Below are 22896 nucleotides of genomic sequence, written 5' to 3'. Positions count from 1 at the left end.
GCCGTAGGGCTAGGCTACCTAGATGTAACAGAAAGCTAGATCTTGCGAAGACTACTGTAGGGCTGATGCTCTGACCTCAAGAGGACCTGCTGCAGCTGTAGCTTGGTCGGAATCTACGGATCCGACTGGCCCCTCTTACATGTCTTCCTTTAGCTATTTCGTGCTTGGTCAATTCATTTCGCATTGTTAGATCTCCCTAGAATGCGTCTCGAAAGGGTTTCTCTGGATCCCACTGGAAATGAGCCACTCCGATTGGAAGACTGTCCTTTTTAGCATAGCCTAAAACCACTATTGAGCGATTACCAAGATAAAATATCTAACATTAATCGTTGTTATTGACAAAATTGGTAGTGTACGGCGGCTTCTTCGACCCGTTCAAGACTCATCTGTGCATGGTTCTGCTCGCCGTCAGTTTCTGGCACCACACTGTGAACATGCTTCTTTATACAATTGGAGTATTATGGAGGACACAACAAATGGCAGGCTACGGGGTGTTACCTAACTTGGTAAGAGACATGCTGTTAGACAAGGTAGTTTGAGGTGTGTATAAATCAAATCTTTAGGGCACGACGTCATTTCGGGATTTAAAAGAATAAAATAGAATAGAATAGAATTAAAAAACATATAAACTAAGAAATAAAAAATTATGCTCTTATTATTGAAAGACATTTCTATCTCTTCAATTACGAGGCTCCTTCAGATGAAATATAAGATAAATTCACGATCTCTCCATGAAGCACAGATTTTCCAAATATCATGTCTACGATTATGTCATATAACTCCGAGTAGCCCTTTGCTCCGCCCATTCCTATTTACTTTCCAGGTACAAGTGAAACCTCAGCTCTAGTTCCATGCGATAAGTAAGGAGACAGCATACGCCGACGTAGTATAAGATAAAGCAGAAGAATGTTGCAGAATCCGCAATGACCCATACGTATTCAGCGCTTGCCCAACATTCAGTCCTCGCCCAACGTTTCATTACTCTATATCATTTGTCATGGATTCACCAACTGCAACTTGACCTACATCACCTGAAACGCCCTTACTTGTTCAATATGCACAAGGGTTCATGACCCAGGATGCATTCTCGTGTCTGCCTCCAATATCACCACACAATTCTGTCTTTCGTACTGAATGTGTCGATTTCTTTCATATATCCGATTTCATCAATTGCAGCAGGAATCCGACAAGAGATACCAATAAGTACTTATTAACTCATGTAATGGTCGATAGTCGCGTCTCACAGAGCATATTGATCCTTATTCTGTGACCTTCCTGACCCGATGTCACAAACCTCGCAGTCTCCACCATATGCCGTGTGGGCAATCAGCTTCCCGACCCTCTTCCGGCACAGACTGATTGATAATGAGCTTTAAAACAAGGAGTACCTTGGTGCCTGGGACTTATCTTCCTCCGATGACAAGAGATCTTTGAACCCTCATCGCTGCGAGTGTGACGGACCAGTGCGAACAAGTCAGACCAAGGCACACATTGCGCGATGAAGACTCTTCACAGCGTTCGCCCAAATCACCCCTAATTTTATACTTGAAGCAGCACCTCGTGTCCTATACGACTCGTTAAACCTTTTCTTCCTATAACCTGCCCACTTTTCATCTCTTCTTCACTGCCGTTCCCACTCGATCTCCACCTCGTCATACCGACAAACCTCCGGCTCTCACTTTCTCTTTACGGTTAAACAAAAGCACTCCACGAGCTAACTTGTCTATCCAGCAAGTAAGTTCAAACAAGTCAACAGAACCTCAGCGGGTCCCCATTTGAAGATCGGCAGCATCATAACCTCGTTGCGGGAACCCGGGGGAAATTTCGGGGAATCCACGCTGAATCTCCCCGCGCGAACCCTAAGCGGACTTCCTCCGCAAATCCTCAATTTCCCCGAGGATACGGACTATTCATCCAGCATTCCAACCATTCTAGTTCTAGTTGTCGGAAATTCCCCGGCACCCCTGCATCAAACAAAACATGCCATATAAAGTGTCACTTTTTTCCCCTCTGCCAAGGGAGGGGAAGTGAGTGTCCCCTCCATTGCGATACCTCGACATGAAGCTTCAAACGGCTTCCGTACTGCTCGGCAGTGCTGCTGCTGCCTCTCCTTCGATGCAGACGCGGGCCTCCGTTCTCATCGACTACAATGTCGCTCCTCCAAACCTTTCCACCCTGCCCAATGGCTCCCTCTTTGAAACATGGCGTCCCCGCGCCCACGTCCTGCCCCCAAACGGCCAAATCGGTGATCCCTGCCTGCATTACACCGATCCCGCCACGGGTCTCTTCCACGTCGGCTTCCTTCACGATGGCAGCGGCATCTCCAGTGCCACCACCGATGATCTAGCCACCTACCAAGACCTCAACCAAGGCAACCAAGTCATTGTCCCCGGGGGCATCAACGACCCCGTCGCTGTCTTCGACGGCTCCGTCATCCCCAACGGCATTAACGGCCTCCCCACGCTCCTCTACACCTCCGTCTCCTATCTCCCCATCCACTGGTCGATCCCCTACACCCGCGGCAGTGAGACTCAATCCCTCGCGGTCTCCTCCGACGGCGGCAGCAACTTCACTAAGCTCGACCAGGGCCCCGTCATCCCTGGCCCTCCCTTCGCCTACAACGTCACCGCATTCCGGGACCCCTACGTCTTCCAAAACCCCACTCTCGACTCCCTCCTCCACAGCAAGAACAACACCTGGTACACCGTCATCTCCGGTGGTCTGCACGAAAAGGGCCCCGCCCAATTCCTCTACCGTCAGTACGACTCAGACTTCCAGTACTGGGAGTACCTCGGCCAATGGTGGCACGAACCCACCAACTCCACCTGGGGTAACGGCACCTGGGCCGGCCGATGGGCCTTCAACTTTGAGACCGGCAATGTCTTCAGTCTCGACGAGTACGGATACAACCCCCACGGCCAGATCTTCACCACCCTCGGCACTGAGGGCTCTGACCTGCCCATCGTGCCCCAGCTCACCAGCATCCACGACATGCTCTGGGTGTCTGGTGCAGTCTCCCACAATGGCTCTGTCTCGTTCACCCCCAACATGGCGGGCTTCCTCGACTGGGGCTTCTCCTCTTACGCTGCTGCCGGAAAGGTTCTCCCCTCGACTTCTCTGCCTTCCACGAAGAGCGGCGCCCCAGATCGCTTCATCTCCTACGTCTGGCTGTCCGGTGACCTGTTCGAACAGGCCGAAGGGTTCCCCACGAACCAGCAGAATTGGACCGGTACGCTGCTGCTTCCGCGTGAGTTGCGCGTGCTGTATATCCACAATGTGGTGGACAATGCTCTGGCCCGGGAGTCTGGTGCCTCGTGGCAGGTCGTGAGCAGCGATGGCAGTGCGGGCACCGTCGAGCTGCAGACGCTGGGTATCTCCATTGCCCGGGAGACCAAGGCCGCGTTGCTGTCGGGAACGTCGTTCACTGAGTCCGGCCGCACCCTGAACAGCAGTGGTGTTGTTCCGTTCAAGCGCTCGCCGTCCGAGAAGTTTTTCGTTCTGTCCGCGCAGCTGTCCTTCCCTGCTTCGGCTAGGGGATCGGGACTTAAGAGTGGATTCCAGATCCTCTCGTCGGAGCACGAGAGTACCACTGTGTACTACCAGTTCTCGAATGAGTCGATTATCGTGGATCGCAGTAACACTAGTGCTGCGGCGCGCACGACTGATGGCATCGATAGCAGTGCGGAAGCTGGCAAGTTGCGTCTGTTTGACGTGCTGAATGGCGGCGAGCAGGCCATTGAGACGCTGGATTTGACTCTCGTGGTGGATAACTCGGTGTTGGAGATTTATGCCAATGGTCGGTTTGCGTTGAGTACCTGGGTTCGGTGAGTATCTTCCTGGTTGATGATTGAAGTGTGGTGATGCTAACTTGAGGATAGTTCCTGGTATGCCAACTCCACTGACATCAGCTTCTTCCATAATGGTGTGAGTGGTGTTGCGTTCTCCAACGTGACTGTGTCCGAGGGCTTGTATGATGCTTGGCCGGATCGTCAGTATTGAGGGGATGTGAGGTTATCTATAGATGGCTATCGAACCCAGTAATTGATCGATGCCGATGCGTTGTGTTCAATAACGCAGGCATGATTAATGTGCTACAGCAAAGAAAAACACCCTCTATTGCAGCACCTACCATGAACGGCAGATAGACCGTTGGACAACTCTTATTGTCTTCTTAACGACTGTTTTATCATTATAACCCAACCATAAAAAAAAATATGCAAAACTGCAATACCTTCAACATTAACGCCATCGCTATGTAAATCGTCTCAGTTATTTTACTTTCCCGATCGTCTACTGAACTGATACACGATGAAGACTCGTACTGGACGTTCTCGGTGAAATATGTGTAGGTCGGAGAGGAGCGACTCCAAGCTCGTCGACCTGTGGGATAGGCTTCCTTTGCGCTGGCCCGTTCCCTGTCTCTGAAGGTACGGCGTAGGATTGTGCGCGTGGCGCCTGTGGACCGGGGTACGCTATGATATTTTCCCTGGGTGGCTGGTCCGACACTGGCGAGTATGTGCTTGGCAATTGATATTGAGTCGGTGGGGTCAACGTGGTAGTGGGCGGGGATTCGAAATCCAGGTTCAGCGAGACCTGTGCCCACGGAGGCGGTGCGAACTGACCACTCGGGGCTCTCGAGGTAGTGGTAGAGGAAGAGGAATTGCTTGCGGGAGGAGTGATGCTTGGTGGCATGGCAGGGCGCAGGGTGAAAGGGACGCTTTTCCGGAAGACATTCGTGTTGGACTGGATGCGAAGCACCTCATCCAGCTCCTCGTCCGTCCAGGTGCGTCTGATGCGGACCTCCGGAGACGGTTCTGACGAGTAAAGATGGCCGAGAATGGATGTGCGGCACCATGTCTCTGCGTCTTCGGTGGTCGCGAAGCCAATCACCAGACCATTGCTGCTGTCGCGGAGATAGGTCATGGCGGGGGAGTGAGGGAGGTAGACAGCGGTGGGCTCTGCGGTGAAGATGCGACCCTCACGGTTTGAGGCTTGGTATGCATTTGCATGGGTTGCCGAGTTGAAGACGAGCTTCAACTCCTGTTTCTGGAAGATGAAGTAGACATCGAACGCGGGGACATCGTGGTCGGACATTTCTCGTGCAGGGACAGAATTGTAGTGGTGATGTGTTGTAGAGTGCGTACTGTCAATGGAGAAAAAAGTGGTTGTTTTCATGGCTTAAAGGGGTAGGATGATAGGTCATCTGTTCGGGGTTATTTATATCTCAGACAATTTGAGTCTGACAGGGTCCGACACTACTACGTAGTAGTCGACTACTGCTGGGGCTGAAGCTGTGGCGGCTTACCGTGGCCCCCAATGGCTGCACGATCCGAATCCACTGCTCCGCCATCCCTCAGCCGCGTCAGGTCCAGTTGGGGCACATCTCACGTCATCGATGCTGATTTTCTTGTGGGATTCTTTGTATGTTGCTGCTAGATTGGAGTGGCTGAAGGTCAGGAACGATGGGGAATTGATTTGAAGTGGTGACTGATGAGATAGTCTAGGAAGTACGTTGTTGGACATGGTGAGTCCCAACGCATGAATTGGCAAACATGTTAGATAATTGGGTCAAGGAGGTTGCAGATAATCAGTTGGTAACATTTGGTCAGACTGGACAGGTTGATGTTGTCCTGTCAATCCGGGAACCTGCATAAGAAAGCTTTTTTTGTGACAGCGTGCTCCTTGATTATATTTGCTGCACATAAAGCGAACAGTTAGTATTCCATACATCGACCAGCTTCTATGGCTCAGTTGGTAGAGCGCATGACTAGTAATCATGAGGTCCGCGGTTCGAATCCGCGTGGAAGCATTTTTTGTTTTTTCTTTTTTTCTTCTCATACCTTCCTTATCCCCTTCAAGGGACCGCATTCTCTGCACATCACTTTACAAAGACATCTTTAAACAAGCTCTCAAAGGCTAATGGTTTTGTTATGTACATCTTTGGATCCTTGGTAAGATGGATGCGCTAGAACACAGGTAGCAGAAAGGTTACCTGTACCCTACATACTCAATCCGATACGTTTTCAACCAACCCCTGGGAAGCATATGACAGTGCGAGTATGCTATAATCAAATTAGGTATGCAAGAATCATGGCAATCAGCTTGAGTACGGTAATCTCTTCGAGATTATCGGTCGCCTTTGTACATTGATTGAAGTTGTGCTAAAACCCAGATAGTACTATAGTAGTACTAAACTACTTTTGTCTCAGTTGGTGCTGTGTCGGTGATATATAATTTTGTCATGGGTTTGCCGCAACATTCGGAAGGGCCATCGAAGTTGAACTTTTAGTCACCACTCCAGTCTGCTAATCCCTTATTAACATACTTAGTTAACCTTATTGCTCACTAGAACTAGCTATGAACCGAATCTCACATTCGTCGAGGCCAAATAGCCCGATGCGACCGTTGAGAGTTATGGCAAGTTCACGAAGCACGGTCCAAGTTGAACCCCGACCATACGAGACGGCATGCGGTGTACACAGAAAGTTTCCAAGCAGTCAGCTAGTAGCTGCGTCTTTTATCCAATAGTTTCTCGTACACAGCATTGCATTCCAATAAAAATTGTTGATGAATTTACTGACCGCACTATACACGAATTGAAAATAAGCCTAAAGCCGAAAAACAACCCCCAAAGCGCCTATGCACACAAAGAACAAAACGAGGTTCCAATATGTATCATTGCTATTATCATTATTTACATTCACCGCATGACTGTACAAGAATATTAACAAGGTGATCGTCACCACCAAACTTGAATATCAATCATCACTAAAGTATCCCGGTCCTACCCCTCTGCATCTAGTCCATAGCATCAGCCTCCTGGCAGGCAATAGGGCTAGAGCGGTAGTTCAGCTCCGTCGTGGTGTTGTAGTTCCACCAGAAGCTCAAATACTGCGGGTAGGACGCAGACACGTTGCAGGTGGTCGTGTAGTCGGGCAGATTCTTGTTCAGGATGGAGGTGTAGTTGGCCAGAGGGCAGGAGTAGCCCGGTCCGGAGGTGCAGTCGTTGAAGGGGAGCACAGCCTCGTTCAGCACCAGACGCACGTAGGTACCCTCATCCGAGAGGGCGGTGGCCTGGCAGCTGAGACGCTCAATGGTCAGATGGCCACCCATGGGCACGATGTTGCCGATCGAGTAAGGGTTGCCGAAGGCGACCCGGTCAAGAGGCAGGTCCTCGTTGGGGATGAGGACGCCTAGGGCGGCGAGGATGGGGGTGATGTTGGTGTCGTGGGCACTACTATATATTAGTGAAGAGTTTCTTTTCGTGAAAATTTGATTCTGCCGAGAACGTACAAGTTGAAGAACAAGGAGCCGGCTTCCTTGGGTCCCTGGTTCAGGAGGGTGAGACTGGCGTTGGCGTAGACGGCACCCACAGCAGCCATGTTCTTGTCACCGGGACTATCGATGGTTAGTTGCTGATCTGAGACAATAATGGATCAAATGGTAAACTCACCCAGCGCAGTAGTAGTAGTTCAAATCCTCAACGTAGCCGAAGCTGACCCATTCGTCCTGGGTAAAGGCGTTGATCCAGTTGGAGAAGGGACGAGCATTGAGCTCAAAGGAGGCCATAACTAGGATGCTGTCAGCTGGATGTTTGAGCCAATGATTGTACCGTAATCACATACCCATCAGGTTGTAGACATCGGATGCGGTGAGGTTCATGCCGGGGTTCTGGGAGTTTAGGCGGGCAGCAGCGACCTTGAACTGGGGCAGCTGGTAGGTCAAGTTGTCGCAGGTGGTCTGGTCGTTGTCGGTGTCACAGGTGGGCGTGAGGCTGTCCGCGCCCATGACCTCGGACTCGGAGATGATGTTGAGGGCAGCGTTGGTGGAGTAGTTGTAGCCAAAGAAACCCTCACCGAACTTGCGGGCCGTCCCGATGACACGTCCGTAGCCACTAGAAAAGAAGGGCACGACCGTCTCGCCGTTCCAGAGGTGGCCGTAGCGAGCCTTGTAATCGTTGCCATGATTGTACGCGTCCAGCAGACCGGCGTAGGGACCGCTGGTGGTCTCGGCGTTGTAGTAGCACTCATTAGGGACGTAGTAGGTCCAGTCGTTCAGGAAGGCCAGGTCGCCCTTGTATTCAGTAGTGTTGATGCTGTAGACCTTGGCCAGGGCCTCTTCGATGTCCTTGCCGGCTGAAGGGGACGGGTAGCGCTCTCCGTGACGCTTGATCATGATGACCTGATCGACCTCGCAGCTGGTCGGGGGATCGCGAGCGATACCGTAGGACACACGCTCGGAGTAGGGTCCGTTACCACCATAGTGCTTGAGGATGCTGTAGCCATCGCGGAACTCCTGAGAGAACTGCTTCTCCTGGGTTGATTGAGGAATGGCAGCGCCGTAGGAGAAAGCGGATGCGCCCGTGGCCAGAGCACAGGCCAGGGTGAGGAGAGAGGTGCGAGGCATTGCGAAGGTACAATTGACAAAAGCTGGAGAAGGTGCTCTCGAGAGGATAGGAGATGACGAGCGGGGTACATATCGACCGGGAGGGGTTTGGAGGACCTTTTATACCCGGCGATCGGAGATTGTGCGGTTCAGCATGCATCTGTGAGCTGCTCGCCTCACGCAGGCCAGGAGACGGCTCAAGATGAGTGAGCTAGAAAGTAGCGAAAGCGAGGACGGAGGGATGTCTACCAGTGACAGACTCACAGAAGAGCCCACGTGCTCAGCATCCCAAAGCGAGAAGCCCTCCAGCTCGACGTAACAGGGCTGAATCCCACCTCTCAGCGGGACTCACGAGATTCGAATCATACTCTGGAGTCTAAAGGCGTGGTTTCGGCCAACTCTCCCATTGGCAGAAGGAACGGGTGGGACGGACACAGGCACAGACTGCCGTTGGTCAATGGCAGCAGCTTAATCGACTAGTGTAGTCAACTAATCATGCACCCGGCAAGGGCTTATCTCCGGGGGTCGCTGCCGGTGTCTTCCCACTCCTTCTGGTATCCCTCGTATCTCCGCTGCCTCCTGCTGACGACGGAATCACCAATGTAGAGTCATCCCCAGAACACACGTGGGTAAATAGCAGTTTGGATGAGCCAGGCACTGATAGGAGATGATGTCCCTCACGGACACCTGATTTTAAGAGGGTGAACAACGGCTCGGGGCTGCCCGCCTCGGCAACCCACGCCGAGCGCAAGCTTCCTTGGCCAAAGCTTGAACCTGCCAGCCAAGGTGCCACTCCGTCGGCCACGCGGTTCTGCCATGTTCTGTCACTCGCTTTCTCATCGGTTGGAACGTCTGGACGGAATGGAAGCCCATAGAGACGATCACACTCTGCGATCGGAATCGATCTTGTATCAGGCAACTGTATTAGCTGACACGCGGCATTTTGTCGCTGTAGTATGCAGCGCCGGCTTTCCAGAACAGCTGGTGTTTCCTTTAGACCCACTGAGCCAGTCTGCGTCATGCCTGCGTGCACGTGCGAGTCACTGCATGTTTTGCCAGGGCGATGGGATCCAGTTTCTCGCATAGCAAATTACATCCTGAGTCATGTCAGTCCGGGTGTAACAGTGGGGGGTTTGGAATCGCCTATGCATACACCATGTGACGGATTCAATACCTAGATCCTCAAAGGCGCTTTGCTAGGTTGGAAGTGTACCCTGCAGCTATTGCTGCACCACCCCCCCTGGACCCCAACCTTAACCGTGGGACGAACTGTTGCTCCTATTTGCCGCAGAAGCAATACTACTATATGACAGCCCACCATAGCTCGAGCTAGGTAGCCAAGTTTCCGAAAGTGAGTACGCTGTAATAAAACAAAGGAAGAGGCGATCATCGCTTATATGACGTAGGAAGTTAATATTCGTGGCAGTCAAGGACATGCTTTGACATGGTTGACACATGGCTACACCGTGAACGTTGTCGTCTCCCTGAGGCTATGTTTGTTGCAAGGCGTTCTAGTATTATCTGACTGAACATCTAGGTAATCAATTTAAATCAGATCCTCGAACCAGAGACTTCAAATATGCAGCAAGTGCCTCTGAAATTCTTCCTGGTGTTCCAGAATTGGCCCCAGGGCTTCAGCAATACAGCAACAAAGCTGATATTTCACTCAGACCGCGGAAGTAACTTATCCCAACTAGCCTCAGCTAACTATTTCATTGCAGTGAAGCCTAAATCAAGTCCTTCCTTCACCAGCGACTTGGCTCCCTCCCTTTCTCGCATCTTCGACAAACCGCCTGTCAGTGTTGTGGTACGCGTAGCAATGTCACATAGTATTGGTACTGGCACATGGTTAGACATCTCTCTCATCGCATTCATTTCATCCAAGAACTTACCCTCAGAATAAAAACACACACCCAACCCAGTAGAACACTAGCCCCGCTACTGTCCGGCCATCTTTTCGGTACGCCAAAGAGATCCAGTCCCAGGTGCTTCGGAGGGTTTCTTGTTCATCTGCTGATACACCGTGTATCTGGACCCCCTGCGTCGCCAAACGATGATAGTAATCACTACGCATGCTGCCAGTTGGAACAGGCTCGCCGCAGCGGAACCGAGTTTCCATGCTCATTGAATGCAAAGGTTCTCTTTCCGCTCCGGCCAGAACCAGTCGCATATTATGAGGAGGCACAAAAAGACATTTAAAAAAGGTGCAGGCATACATTCCAAAAGTGAGGCTGCTAAGTAGGTTGCTGGCGTCTACCCGAGCATCGGGATACCCCGGTACATTTTGGTCCTGTAGTTTATCGTAGCCTATTCAAGTGTCAGGATAGATGGACAAGGTGAGGAGAGGAAGCGTACGGTTCTTAGAAGAGATGATCAGGAACTGTCCAATGACGCTGATGAGGTGAGATAGGCCGACCACAGACTTGGTTCGCCTGAAATAACAGATCTTGTTGTATGTGCAGGAACTGTTGAGTCTGACCCACTGGACCTCACGCTGGGAGATGCTGCCTTTAAAGGGAGCCATGTTCGAATATTGTTTTCCGACACTGAAGAAGCCCCTGCTAACTGCGCTGATGCGAAAGAGGGCCCAGGTTCCAATATATAGATAATGACTAGTAGTGAATGATCCGTGATGCCGTGATGACTTTAATTGAATGGTCCACGGTGTGAATAATCCGTGATGTCGACATGACAGCTATTGAATGCAGAGTGTCTATGTGTGGGAAGCCCCATCCCCGGCCTTGGAGCCGGTGCTCAAGCTCATTCGGCTGACACGAAGCTTTTGAGAAGGCGACCAAATTTGGTCTGCCGATATTTCCTGGATCCGACTCATGTTTATAGCTCCCGGCAAACCATTGCAGTTGATGCGAAACCGACCTTGCGATACGGAGCTTCCATCATGTGAGGGCGTTCAATAAGGAGCCCCAAATGTACGTCATGGCTTCCCATGAATAGGACACGGTACTGAATGAGTTTGAACCGGGATCTGACTTTGAGCAGAGGCATCGTCCGTTGAGCCGAGCAGTAACTCTATAACAAGTTGCCATAGATTATGCGAAAGAAAGGAGGACTTTGTATGACAAGATGCGTTTCCCCAGCAGGCATCAAGAGCAGGTGTAGGAAGAGGCATATATCTACGGTCCCTCGACAAACGTGCGGATTAGACAGATCAGTCACAAAGCTCCTCTTCCGCCATTGGCCTATTAGATCCAGCCAAACGCGCCAAGAACAGTAATTCCCACCCAAACAGTATTCGCTCGGACATTGTCGACATTAGGCGTACTGAAGTCGCTGTCGGCCGCCATTCTGGCTAACGCTGCCGAGATACTCGTAGGGCCTGCTGAAAGTTGTATCTCTCAAAAGATTGGTTTCCCGTCACACGAGGATGAAAGAGTGAATGGGGAGCCATTGATGATGATTCAGACTGTGGGCTGCTCGGAAGGAGCTTCTGCGTACATTCTCCATGGCCTCATCGTCGCGGGGCGAGAGGAGCACGCGCTGTCGCTTATCGGGAGCCCGGCGGGTGATGCAGGCGGAGCAGGAAGAGATACGGTCGCATTTCTTCTACTGAAGTGTATCTTGGTCAGGATGCGAACGCATGCAATGCTCATTGTGTTAGGACAAGTGTCTCCTCACCTTGCGACCCGGCAGTGGGCACATTGAACTCCATCAACTCATCGATCGATTGAATCGGCAATGGTCGACGAGGTGAGGTATGTCAGAACGGCGAATAGAAGACGAAAGTCCAAATGACAGCCGGTCTCTTGCTTATTTTCACGGGGTGCCGAAACCGACCTCCACAGCGCGGGACACTGGTTGGTAGACACAGTACGCTCTGTGGTTGCATGTAGGGGAGCGACGTGATCGGTGCAACTCGCGACGGGACGGGTGGTGGCAGTTGTTCCAACCCCACGGAGTAAGTAGTAGATAGTTAATACTAGTACAGAGTAGTGTAGTACCTATGCAGATACAAGCCGAGGAAAGGTTAGCAGTGTACGGAGTATGTAGGAGATAACCTAAAGGCTGACTGCCTGAGGCAATACCTCCCAACATGCTCTTACCTCTTTTGGCTAAAACGAGGAAGTTGCCTCGCAATCGGGATGCCAGCGGGAAAGGCCGAGACTGAGGTTAGCGCGGGATCCGCGCTAACCCGAATCTCGGTCGGGGCAGTTCCCCATCGGGCAGTCCTCGGATCTCTAGAGGGCAACAGGAAGTACCATGCCCAACATCCTTGCCGACCAGAAACACCACGGTCCGCGACCGAGGACTAGGAAGATATGCCGTCAAAGATGATTCCGATCACTCAAAACTGCATTTGAATAAGGTAGTAGAGGGGTATAAAGTCACCGGGAGAAGTCCATGGTCACATAGTCAAGCATTCAAACCCTTCCGACCAAGTCCCTTGAACTTCCCCCCAACTACACACATCACAATGACCTCCTACCCTCCCAGAAAGTGCTGCTTCCAGGGCGTCAAGCATGACGGCGACGCGACTGGCGACTTCATCACCATTGATGACTTTGAAGTCTACAAGAAGGCTCCCGAGGGTGCCGCTCCCGAGAAAGCAATCATCCTGTCTGTCCCTCTCACTGCAATGGTTGCAACTGAATAGTCTCAACTGACCAAAATAGACTGACTGATATCCTGGGCCACCGGTTCAAGAATGCCCAGCTGATCGCTGACCAGTTCGCCGCCAATGGCTACTTGGTTCTCATCCCCGATCTCTTCTATGGTGATCCCATCCCCATTGGTGGCGCCGCGGGCCTGGACCTCCACAAATGGCTGGTGGGCGAGTACCACGAGAAGAAGATCGCACACACTCCCCCCGTCATCGACCCCATTCTGGAAAAGTGCATAGCTGAACTGCGCACCAAGTACCACATCAAGGTAGGCCTATCTTTCCGCTGCCAATGGCTGGCCGGACGAACGGTGGGACTGATTTCCTGACAGAAAATCGGTGCCATCGGATACTGCTTTGGCGCCAAGTATGTTGTTCGGTTCCTGAAGCCCGACCAAGGCAAGGTGGATGTCGGTTTCCTGGCGCACCCTAGTCTGGTCGAAAAGGAGGAATTGGAGGCCATCAAGGGTCCTCTGGCCATTGCGGCGGCCGAGAAGGACCACGTCTTCCCCGCCGAGAAGCGACACGAGTCGGAACAGATCTTGGAAACGCTGGCGTTGCCCTATGCCCAGACTCTCTATGGCGGTGTCGGTCATGGGTGAGTGATTATGAAACCCAATGGACTGCGCCTTAGACTAATCATGTCATAGATTTGCTTTGCGGGGAGACCTCAGCGACCCCAAGGTGCTATTCGCCAAGGAGAATGCCTTCATCCAGGCCGTGCAGTGGTTTGATGAGCACTTGAAGGTGTGAGAGGGCAAGTGCGCGACACAGGGGAACCGGGGGGGAGGGGGGTGGAGTAGTTAAATAGATGGGAGAAATAGGCTAGTAATGGCTGATGACTACGCTATATTTAAATATGATGATGATGGCTAGGATGTGCATGAAATTGTCTCCACTTGTCTGTCTCTTATTCCGGGATTCGTTCCCCAACCGGGTTATGTAGCATGACCTTCACTGCTAGAATGTTAAACCACGTTAGAGTCAATTATCCCTTGTCCCGAGCATCATTTGAGTATCCTTCGAGTAAGGAAAAATGTGAGTCTTGCCGTCAGGTAATGACCTACGCGGTAGCATCATCGTATTCCATCAAGCCGTAAGGTGGGAAGAAAGAAGGATTGAAGTCGCAGAAGTATATACCCTTCAAACTAGGGATCATAAAGTTGAAAGTAAAAGTGCATCTTTCACTAGAGGAGCCAAACTGAGTAGATAGCAAATGTGACTTGTGTGTGAGTATAGGAAAACCGTTGGACAGACACACAGACTACTATGTAGTAGACAATAAGGTAGTAGTACTAAGTAGAGAGAGTGGAGAGAGAAATGATCCGCTGTGGGTACTTTTTTTTCCCCCTTCTTTCTTTTCTTCTTTTTTTGGCAGTGACAGGCAAGTTTCGGGACCAGCCGACAGCAGAGGTAGGTCGATAAGCAGTCGGGCGCAATAAGATCCTCCCGCCCCCGGGTGCCTCAGGACAAGAAAGGATTTGAGAGTGAGAGTGAGAGAATTATTAGGAGTAGTAATCTAGAATGCGCTCAATAATACGAAACCCACCACCACCACCACCACCACCACTACCACTGGCCGCGGCTCCTTCCAATCTCCCCTCCCCCCAGTCACCACGTGATCCTTTCAAACTGTTGTTTGATGGTGCGTCATTGGCGAGAACCTCGCGATCGGGCGGCATTCTGACTGGAACCTGGAACTTTCACCTCACCTGCTACTACTTACTCACTCACTCATCTTCCATCCACCTTATTACTCTTCCTTTCTTTTCCTCTATCCCACAACTCAACTTGCTATGGGCGCATGTTGATCTCTATTTCTATTCCATTCCATTCCATTCCATTACATCCTCTCCTCCCAATGACTGCATCGCAGTCAGGTCTTTCCTCATCCCCCTCTCATCATGTTCCGCCATTTTCAGATGCCCCCTCCCCCGAATGGGAATGCCTCCCATTCCGATGCCACCGGAAGACCCAAGGATCGTACTCGCCGGGCATGCGAGCGCTGTCGCCAGATGAAAATCAAGTGTGACGGCGTCTCTACCTGCAATCACTGTCGCACCTCCTTCAATGGTGCGAGGCCCTTTTTTTTTGTGTCGCGATAACACCACAGACGGTAGGCTGGGGACAAGCTAACGGGTACAGAATGTGTGTATCCGGAGCCACGGCGCAAGCGCAAAGCTTCCCCGCATTTCGATCGTCTGCAGGAGTTGGAGAAGAGGGTCAAGGCGATGGAGGAATCCTATCAGACCATTTCTGCCACCAAAGATTCATCTCAGTCCCCCAGCTCGGCGACGCAACTCCATCCCCCGTCAACAGCCGGCGCCAATGATGTCGGCCACGACCCGACAGATTCCCAGCCTCAGGCCCAGTCAAGCCAAGGAGAAGCTCGCTTCGGATTTTCATCCGCCGACCGTGCTTTTATTGAGCGCCTCAAGGCGGAGCTGGGAGACTGGCCCGGCGCGGACTTCGACAGCCGGCTACGTATACGAGAGAAACCCGGAGTGAAATTGTTCCAGTCAGCCAACCCGGCACCGCGGGTCGTCTGCTTACCACCCCGTGAGCGAGCGGAGCACCTAATCAACATTGCGCTGGATGCAAGCGTCCTCTATCATGTCGTGCACCGACCCACGTTTGACTCGGCGTTCGAACTCCTCTACAGCCTGGATCAGAGCGACTATGGGGAAGGGGAAACGCGCCATATCCCGCTCGTCTACGCTCTCATGGCGTTGGGCTGCCTGTTTGAGAAGATCGGCGAGGGCTCTTCTGAAAGCGGGGACGACATGACCGCGGAGAGGTATGTCTACATTCCACCGTGTCGTTTAACAAAAAACCATGCTAACGCGAGCAGAACGAAATATTTCTCCACATGCCGTGATCTAGTGGATCTGCACGACTGCAATGATATCGTTACCTTACAAGCAATCTTCTATATGAATCTATTCATCTTGAGCACGGAGAGGCTATCACCGTGCTATACATGCCTGTCACACGCATTCTCTCTCGCCGTTCGCATGAATCTCCAGCTGCCGAATACGAGAGACAATCTAATCGTCGCCGAGATCAAGCGGCGACTTTTTTGGTCTCTACGACAATTACTGATGGTCGTAGCCTCGATGTGCGGATATCCGCGGCCGATCAACAGCAATGAAGTCGACATCGAACAGCCGCTAGACCTGGACGATAACGACCTTAAGTCGACCAGGATATCACAAGCCTTACAAGACCCGGCACTGATTCGGAGTATGTCTGGTTCTGTCGCGCTGTTGAAGCTCCACAATATTCTGGATCGAATAGTTCGAGAGCTTTATCCGTCAGGAGGCGTCCGGCGCAAAACCAACAGCGGATCCATGAGCCACCGGGTGAGCAACGACATTGTCACGCAGCTCGAAGCAGAGCTGCAGAAGTGGTCCACATCGCTCCCACTGGGGTATAAACGGGGCACAAGTCGATACGCCCCCCACTTAGAGAAGTAAGGTCACCATGAGTGCGGTCCCACTAAGTTTCACCCAGCTAACAGGTCGCAGGGCGAAATACGAGCTATGGATGACATATGCACACGTCCAAATTCTTCTATATCGACCGTTCCTGCACTACTTCGTCGACAGCACCGAGGGGAACGGCCATGCCGAACACGGATTTCACAAGTACGCCTCGGCGTGTGTTGACGCCAGCCGCAATCTTATCCATTTGACCGAAGATATGCACCGGGACGGTCTCCTATATGGAGCTCACTGGAGGATTGCGTACATGGTCTGCACAGCAGGTCTGTCATTGATATATGTGGTGGTGGGCTCTAAGAACCCGGACACAGCAAGAAATCTCAAAATAGATTTGATAACAGCAAAGAGAATGCTGATGTGCCTCACCCCTTACAGTTCTCATTCCCGTCGCCTGCATGTGGCATTAACAGTACGACCACGGATGGTTCCATGTTGACGATTCTAGGCTAACGTAAGCGACTAGGTACTGACAGCTACGTTCACTAAATCGGATCACGGCTCGCAGTCGCAAAGTCCGAATGATACCGCAGAGGCAGTTGCAGATAAAGCCAGCGAGCCGTATACGGGACCGACGACAAGACAGCATCATGCTGCATCACCTCAGGGGAATCAGAGATGTAACGGTCCTGGAGCGGGTGAAGTGGTTGCTCCCAGCTCAGGGTCATTCACGCGCGGCGTGGAGACGCATCCTTCCCAGTCTAATCCGGTCGAAGCATACGGCATGATTCCTGTATCACAGCCTCCGTTATCTCATTTAGATTCCACCCCGGTACCGTCAGGGTATGTGGTTCCCCCGCTCCAACCAGGTGCGCCATGTACGACTATGCCAACTCCGGCGCCCGAAAACACCACTCCCCAGACAGCTGAGCGAGTTATGGAGGCGCTGGCCGGGGCTGCTGCCACTTATGGACCGGAGCCAGGGCTCGGAGATCAGACGTACTACCTGGAAGCGCGACCCTTTAATTTGCAACGACCTACGGAAGGCGAGGATTACCTGTTTGGGAGAGAGCTTGGGGAATTTGACGGGATGACGGGGGATTTACTCAGCTTCGACTATCTGTTTTAGACCGACTTGTAATGTGATGGTGGTTTGGGGGTACTAGTGTCCAATGCCGGGCGCCTTAAGATCCGACCGATAATAGCTGAGCGTGGTGCCGCGTGCGCTTGGCAACTGATCATGAACTTTCATGTCTAATTTTTTTTTTTTTTTTTCCCTCTTTTTATTTTACCCTCCCTTAGTGTTTGTTCGATATTCTATTTTTCTTCTCGTCCAATCCGAGACCTGACCACCCAACATCCGAGTGGCTGCTGGGTGAGATTCCGAACCACGGGGGGCAGCTCGACGGGTCGGTCTAACCCAAACATCGGGTCTCGCAGGCCGAGTGCCGACCAACCGGCGCTGCAAGTCCAGACGCGCTGATCTCAACCACTGCAAAAGGCCGGATCCAACGTGGCGGTCAATTGCGTGCCGGAAAGATATGCTTAGTGCATTGCACGACTCCTTTTGGGATGTATCTGTCAGATTTCGAAGTCTGCGCGGCCCGAGCCTCCCTGAGGATGTATCGCGGCCCCCTTATATATCTCATAGAATGGTGCCCAGGCGCAATTAACCTACGAACAAGCGCTGAGCACCATCCAAACTATGCGATTGTTTGCTCGATTATTAGTGCAACTTTTACCACTATAAACTCCGACTTTGCTTTTCCGAGAATACAAACAACCAATCACTACTAGCAAGGATTCGTCCAGCGCCATGGCTGGCGGTAAGGTAGGCATTGAATTCCGCTATCGTCAAGAATTATGTCCACTAGTGAGCCGTTGACTAACGTCAAGTTACTAGCGACCCGATGTGCACCCTGTGATAGACCTCGAGAAGGACATGGTAGGATGGGACAGCGAGGATGACCCAACGAATCCGAGGTGAGAGATAGCCGGTCACATCTGCCACCATGTAAGTTCTAGCATCTGACACGAAATAGGAATTTCCCTGTGTCTCAGAAGTGGTTTTTGATGATACTGGTCAGTACCATCACATTCATCAGGTATGCTGAGGTTTTCTTCAGATAAACCGGTTGCTGTCTCTTACTTACGACCTCTGCAGTCCATTCGCGTCTTCTGTCTTCTCTCCAGGTGTGGTGTACGCGGAAGAGGAATTTGATGTCACATCGACTATCTTGGGAACTCTCTCGGTCACAGGTTATCTCATCGGTTATGTAGTATGTGTGGTCTCCATTTTGTCAAGAACCTGACTTGTGCTTACCAAAATTGCCATATAGACTGGTCCTCTCTTTTTTTCTCCGCTAAGTGAGATGTACGGCCGACGGATCGTCCTCAGTGCGGCCAACACGTTCTTTGTCGCCTTCCAGATTGGCTGCGCGCTAGCCCCCAATATCTCTGCACTAATCGTTTTTCGTTTCCTGACGGGCGTCGGTGGATCGGCTTGTTTGACCACAGGTGGTGGTGTGGTGGCCGATTTATTTGTGGCCGAACAGCGTGGAATTGCAATGGCAGTTTATACTACGGGTATCTTGATCGGACCTGTTCTGGGACCGCTTCTTGGAGGTTTCATTGCTCAGCGAGCGGGTTGGCATTGGGTATGTTATTTTCACCGGTGTGTCTATCCACATAACTGATATTGATATCCTGCTAGGTGTTCTGGGTGCTGGTCATTGCGGGCGGCACGCTCTCTGCTCTGGTCATGATTTTCAACCGTGAGACCAACCACGTCGTAATCATACGCCGCAAGACCGAGCGCCTCCGCAAGGAGCTCAATCGTCCCGAGCTATACAGCTGTTACGAAACCAATGGAGCGGACGCCAAAGGTTCTTATACAAGCACTCTCGGCAAGCGGCTGATCATGCCATTTTACCTCTTGGTCCGTTCGCCGATCGTCTTCCCAGTTGCCACCTATCTGGCCACACTCTACGGATGTCTCTACTTGCTCTTTACCACAGTGACCGATGTCTTCAAGAAGTCCTACGGCTGGAGCACGGAGATCAGTGGCCTCGCGTATCTCGGTCTCGGTGTCGGCTTTATCAGTGGCCAGATAGTCTTTGCCTTGGTCAGTGACCGTATCATCACACGGTTGAAGTTGCGCAACAACAACGTCTTTGAGCCGGAAATGCGTTTGTCCATCACTATCGTCTTTGCCTTCTTCATCCCCGTCTCGTTCTTTTGGTACGGATGGTCTGCGCAGGAGCATACGCACTGGATTGTGCCGATCATTGGCCTGGCGCCTTTTGCGTTCGGCATGGTGGGTATTTACAATACATTGCAGACCTACGTGATCGACTGCTATCCTCGGTATGCTGCCTCCGGTACCGCCGCGATGGTGGTCACACGGTCGCTGATGGGTGCTCTGCTGCCGCTGGCGGGACCGCGCATGTACTCGACATTGGGCTACGGATGGGGTAATTCCCTGCTGGGATTCGTTACACTTGGCATGATCCCCGTGCCAATGCTGTTTTACAAGTTTGGTGGCAGCGTCAGAAAGTCATCTCAGTTGGAACTGTGATGGGTTGTGCGGTTGTCACACGATTTATCAGAAAAGCATGGACAAAGTGAGAGTGAGGCTTGGGGGAACCATGCATCGAAGAGATTGGGTATAATTCTTTCAGTTCTGTTTCGTTCGTATATTATTACATGCACATAGACTTGAGCTCCCTGGGAGTCTCATGTGGCGTTTTGGCGATGGGAAGATGATGAGCCAGTATAAGGCTGTTTCAGGATTGCATACAGGGAATTGGCTAGTCATGTCAATATGTATATTGATTATTATGATAGAAAATTAGCAAAGCTGGACGGAAAACGAGGAAGCCGACTACTTGAATCCGAGGAGATCGTCGATCAGTGCCGATCCTCGGCAGCTATTTTGCGGAGAAAAATAACATCTTCCCCACCTTGGCGAAGTGGTCAGCTCGAGCTTCGCTACACCCCTCTATCAGGTCCCCCTTTCTCCTACCTGCTAGATAATCCCAGACCTCGCCCACACTGCAAATACTCAGCAGGTTCCAAATCCCTTTGAATCTGACCCAACCACGGCAGAATATCTCACCATACCCATCCTCAATGAACTTGTCCAACGTGTCGAGGAGGACCCGAACAACGAAGACGCTGTGAAAGCAATGACATCCGGCTTTCTCTCTTATTACTTTCCTATTGACCAGGGGTTTATAGTCGCACCTACGTCAACGGGCAGCAAGTGCTCTCCAGGCTGTGAATACATCATCCGTCAAATCCAGCCACATTCTTCCGAGGGTCGCAAGATCGTCGGACACGTCGTGGTTAGATCGGAAGTGGATGATTCACTTCAGGGTCGTATCAATCGACTTCAGCAATCCATTCAGCACCGAGCTCTAGGGGTGGAAGGTTGTTGGGCAGTATTGGTTCACTATCTGGTCGATCGCAGGAGCAGCATGCCTTTCATGTACGCAGAGATAGTGTTCAAATTGAACAAGTGTTGAAGCATTTGGCACTACATGATACGCCTACGCGGTGAGACAGTGGGGCATGGACGAGTACAGTCTGACAGCCCCGAAGGGCATGATCATAAGTAGTGGAACAGATATAAGGGCGTGAGACGCGTCTAAAGCGCTAGAAATTTGAATTGCCTTCCTCAAGTCATCTCTTCTCTAGTTGCACCATCTCAACTACGTTTTGATTACCCGGATAGCAAGGCACTCTCAGGGTTCATCATTAAAGTCATTTTGGTCAGTGTCATGGTTTCCAGCGTCGTCATCGTCATGATCGTCATACTCATAGTCACTATCATCGTAGCTAACATCGTCGTAGCCATCAGAATCATAACCATCAGCGTCAGTGTCATCATCGTCCAAGTCACGATCGTCAAAGCCATAAGCCAAACCAGAAAAAGCACCATTAAACCGGACTGTATAGTCGATGTCCGCAAGACAGTGTCTGGACTCATGCATTTTACTAGAAACGCGTTGATTCTGCTGTAGCCAAAACCTCTTGAGAGTACTTTCGTGTCGAACCTTGCATGCTCCTTTACGCCAAAACTTGTACATGGCTTCGGGGCCCATGAGAAATTCTGGCTCAGCATCTCGACAGCGCGAGCAAATGTAGTGGGGACAACTATCACTCGGAAGATTAGCTTGGTCAAAGCAGTCGGTGTGTTGCCAGGAGTAGCAAACTGAGCACATCACCCCGGACTGTTCGAGTCCGCTGCGCTTGCCGCAACACGGTATTAGCAACCGGGAGCTCTGTACGACAAGGTCTGTGAATTGGTGTATACTTGCGTAATACCATCTTTCGGCAATGAAAGACGCTTGTGCGAATGCTACCGCATCGCGTGGTTCCAGATGCTGCAGGATGAGTTGAACAATCTCCGCAGGCAGGTGAGGTTTCCATGTCTCCCGGTGTGTCTTTCTTTCTCGCCAGCAATTTGTTGTGAGGATCTGGCAGAGGGCACGGAAACCCGCAGGCCACCGGCCGCTGGACATATCCGAAATCAGCATACTTGGGCTACTTGCACGGACAGTGTCGTCTGAGATCTCTGCAAAAACAACATGGCATGTCGATATAATTATTAAGCGGGCGTGATGATTCTGGGATGCGGTTTTCTCAAGGTACTGCTCAGCCTTTTGAACGGCTGAGCGGATCATAGATTGATCTTCCAGGTTGTTGTATAGAACAACAAGGAATCCATGGAACCAGTAGATGTCACCTTTGGGGCAGCTCCAGGGTACATCAGGATAATTTGTCACTGGAAGGTCAACATCGGTGTCAGATGAAACCTCGAAATCCCAAGCTGCAAGACGTAAGATGGCGATACAAAAGTAATTCATCGCCGGCGAATCATAACGCATAGTTATCGGATCGCAAACGTGCCAGCGCCAGGCCCACATAAGATCGATGAACAATCGGGCTTGCAGTTCGTTCAGGAAAGTCGGGATATCCAAGCGGAGGTGCAGTGGTTCCAGCGGCGGCTGCGCCAATCCATTATTCATAATTTCCTCAGGGGCATGCGTATGTAGTTCTTTCAGCTCCTCACGGAGTCCCGCTGCAGACAAGCTAGAGGCCTCACGTACCGTGCGCAGATCATACCAGTCAGTCACTGTCTGGACTTCATACTTTGGGCAATCGAGGTAGGACACTACCAGTGTGCCAGCGTCCAAATTCACGGTGTAGACTATGCCGGCCAGTGCACCTATCGGAGCAGGAAATTGAGCTTCCTCCCATTCATCTAGCTTGTACGGCTCCTCACACAGCTGCTTAATCTTTTTCAGCGCCTCGGGGCGATCGGAACCAAATTTATGATCAGGACCGTACACTTCATAGCAACGATACCACCGACCTAATTGACCCGGATGTTAGCTTTGCAATGTACTTTCTTCTCCCCTACTTAAACATAGTATTCCTGATTGCCAG

At 51.4% G+C, this 22896-nt stretch overlaps 9 protein-coding genes and 1 non-coding gene across 10 annotated transcripts; 6 read left to right on the top strand and 4 right to left on the bottom strand.

Moving 5' to 3' along the window:
• Positions 1 to 2045: 2045 nt before the first annotated feature.
• BO83DRAFT_381958 (glycoside hydrolase family 32 protein) lies at positions 2046 to 3959 on the top strand. The gene has a single exon (XM_025532115.1). It carries the CDS (start codon positions 2059 to 2061, stop codon positions 3826 to 3828), a length of 1770 nt encoding a protein of 589 aa, XP_025383830.1. The 5' UTR covers positions 2046 to 2058; the 3' UTR covers positions 3829 to 3959.
• A 160-nt stretch (positions 3960 to 4119) lies between these two features.
• On the bottom strand, positions 4120 to 5172 carry BO83DRAFT_381957 (uncharacterized protein). Its single transcript, XM_025532114.1, has one exon. It carries the CDS (start codon positions 5092 to 5094, stop codon positions 4291 to 4293), a length of 804 nt encoding a protein of 267 aa, XP_025383829.1. The 5' UTR covers positions 5095 to 5172; the 3' UTR covers positions 4120 to 4290.
• Positions 5173 to 5736: 564 nt separating this feature from the next.
• On the top strand, positions 5737 to 5809 carry BO83DRAFT_t239. The gene has a single exon. It is a non-coding gene; the product is annotated as a tRNA-Thr (tRNA).
• Positions 5810 to 6665: 856 nt separating this feature from the next.
• Positions 6666 to 8557, bottom strand: BO83DRAFT_440788 (histidine phosphatase family protein). Its single transcript, XM_025536288.1, has 4 exons — positions 7626 to 8557; positions 7454 to 7571; positions 7294 to 7398; positions 6666 to 7234 (listed from the first exon to the last, which is right to left on the bottom strand). Exons 1-4 carry the CDS (start codon positions 8404 to 8406, stop codon positions 6799 to 6801), a joined length of 1440 nt encoding a protein of 479 aa, XP_025383828.1. The 5' UTR covers positions 8407 to 8557; the 3' UTR covers positions 6666 to 6798.
• Positions 8558 to 10279: 1722 nt separating this feature from the next.
• Positions 10280 to 10909, bottom strand: BO83DRAFT_411350 (uncharacterized protein; the record flags this gene model as incomplete). The annotated part of the gene is made up of 4 exons (XM_025534304.1): positions 10280 to 10414; positions 10438 to 10505; positions 10579 to 10692; positions 10741 to 10909. The coding sequence occupies 4 exons, from the start codon at positions 10907 to 10909 to the stop codon at positions 10280 to 10282; spliced, it is 486 nt and encodes a 161-aa protein (XP_025383827.1).
• A 1737-nt stretch (positions 10910 to 12646) lies between these two features.
• On the top strand, positions 12647 to 13773 carry BO83DRAFT_440786 (dienelactone hydrolase family protein). The gene is made up of 4 exons (XM_025536287.1): positions 12647 to 12960; positions 13017 to 13272; positions 13336 to 13601; positions 13654 to 13773. Exons 1-4 carry the CDS (start codon positions 12818 to 12820, stop codon positions 13754 to 13756), a joined length of 768 nt encoding a protein of 255 aa, XP_025383826.1. The 5' UTR covers positions 12647 to 12817; the 3' UTR covers positions 13757 to 13773.
• A 1023-nt stretch (positions 13774 to 14796) lies between these two features.
• On the top strand, positions 14797 to 17916 carry BO83DRAFT_140729 (uncharacterized protein). The gene is made up of 5 exons (XM_025526170.1): positions 14797 to 15076; positions 15149 to 15800; positions 15855 to 16475; positions 16531 to 16915; positions 16970 to 17916. Exons 1-5 carry the CDS (start codon positions 14908 to 14910, stop codon positions 17570 to 17572), a joined length of 2430 nt encoding a protein of 809 aa, XP_025383825.1. The 5' UTR covers positions 14797 to 14907; the 3' UTR covers positions 17573 to 17916.
• Positions 17895 to 20396, top strand: BO83DRAFT_140788 (MFS transporter). The gene is made up of 6 exons (XM_025526172.1): positions 17895 to 18274; positions 18347 to 18426; positions 18486 to 18548; positions 18608 to 18722; positions 18783 to 19100; positions 19157 to 20396. Exons 1-6 carry the CDS (start codon positions 18260 to 18262, stop codon positions 20018 to 20020), a joined length of 1455 nt encoding a protein of 484 aa, XP_025383824.1. The 5' UTR covers positions 17895 to 18259; the 3' UTR covers positions 20021 to 20396.
• Position 20397: 1 nt separating this feature from the next.
• Positions 20398 to 21057, top strand: BO83DRAFT_140731 (uncharacterized protein). Its single transcript, XM_025526171.1, has one exon. It carries the CDS (start codon positions 20631 to 20633, stop codon positions 20967 to 20969), a length of 339 nt encoding a protein of 112 aa, XP_025383823.1. The 5' UTR covers positions 20398 to 20630; the 3' UTR covers positions 20970 to 21057.
• Positions 21058 to 21605: 548 nt separating this feature from the next.
• On the bottom strand, positions 21606 to 22823 carry BO83DRAFT_279608 (uncharacterized protein; the record flags this gene model as incomplete). Its single annotated transcript, XM_025527092.1, has 1 exon — positions 21606 to 22823. A coding segment is annotated over one exon (1218 nt), but the record flags the coding sequence as incomplete, so codon positions are not given.
• Positions 22824 to 22896: the final 73 nt, after the last annotated feature.

Source organism: Aspergillus eucalypticola (assembly GCF_003184535.1).
Source record: "Aspergillus eucalypticola CBS 122712 chromosome Unknown BO83scaffold_31, whole genome shotgun sequence".
In the NCBI taxonomy this organism is placed as follows: Eukaryota; Fungi; Ascomycota; class Eurotiomycetes; order Eurotiales; family Aspergillaceae; genus Aspergillus; species Aspergillus eucalypticola.
This window is presented reverse-complemented; position numbering and strand designations above follow the sequence as displayed.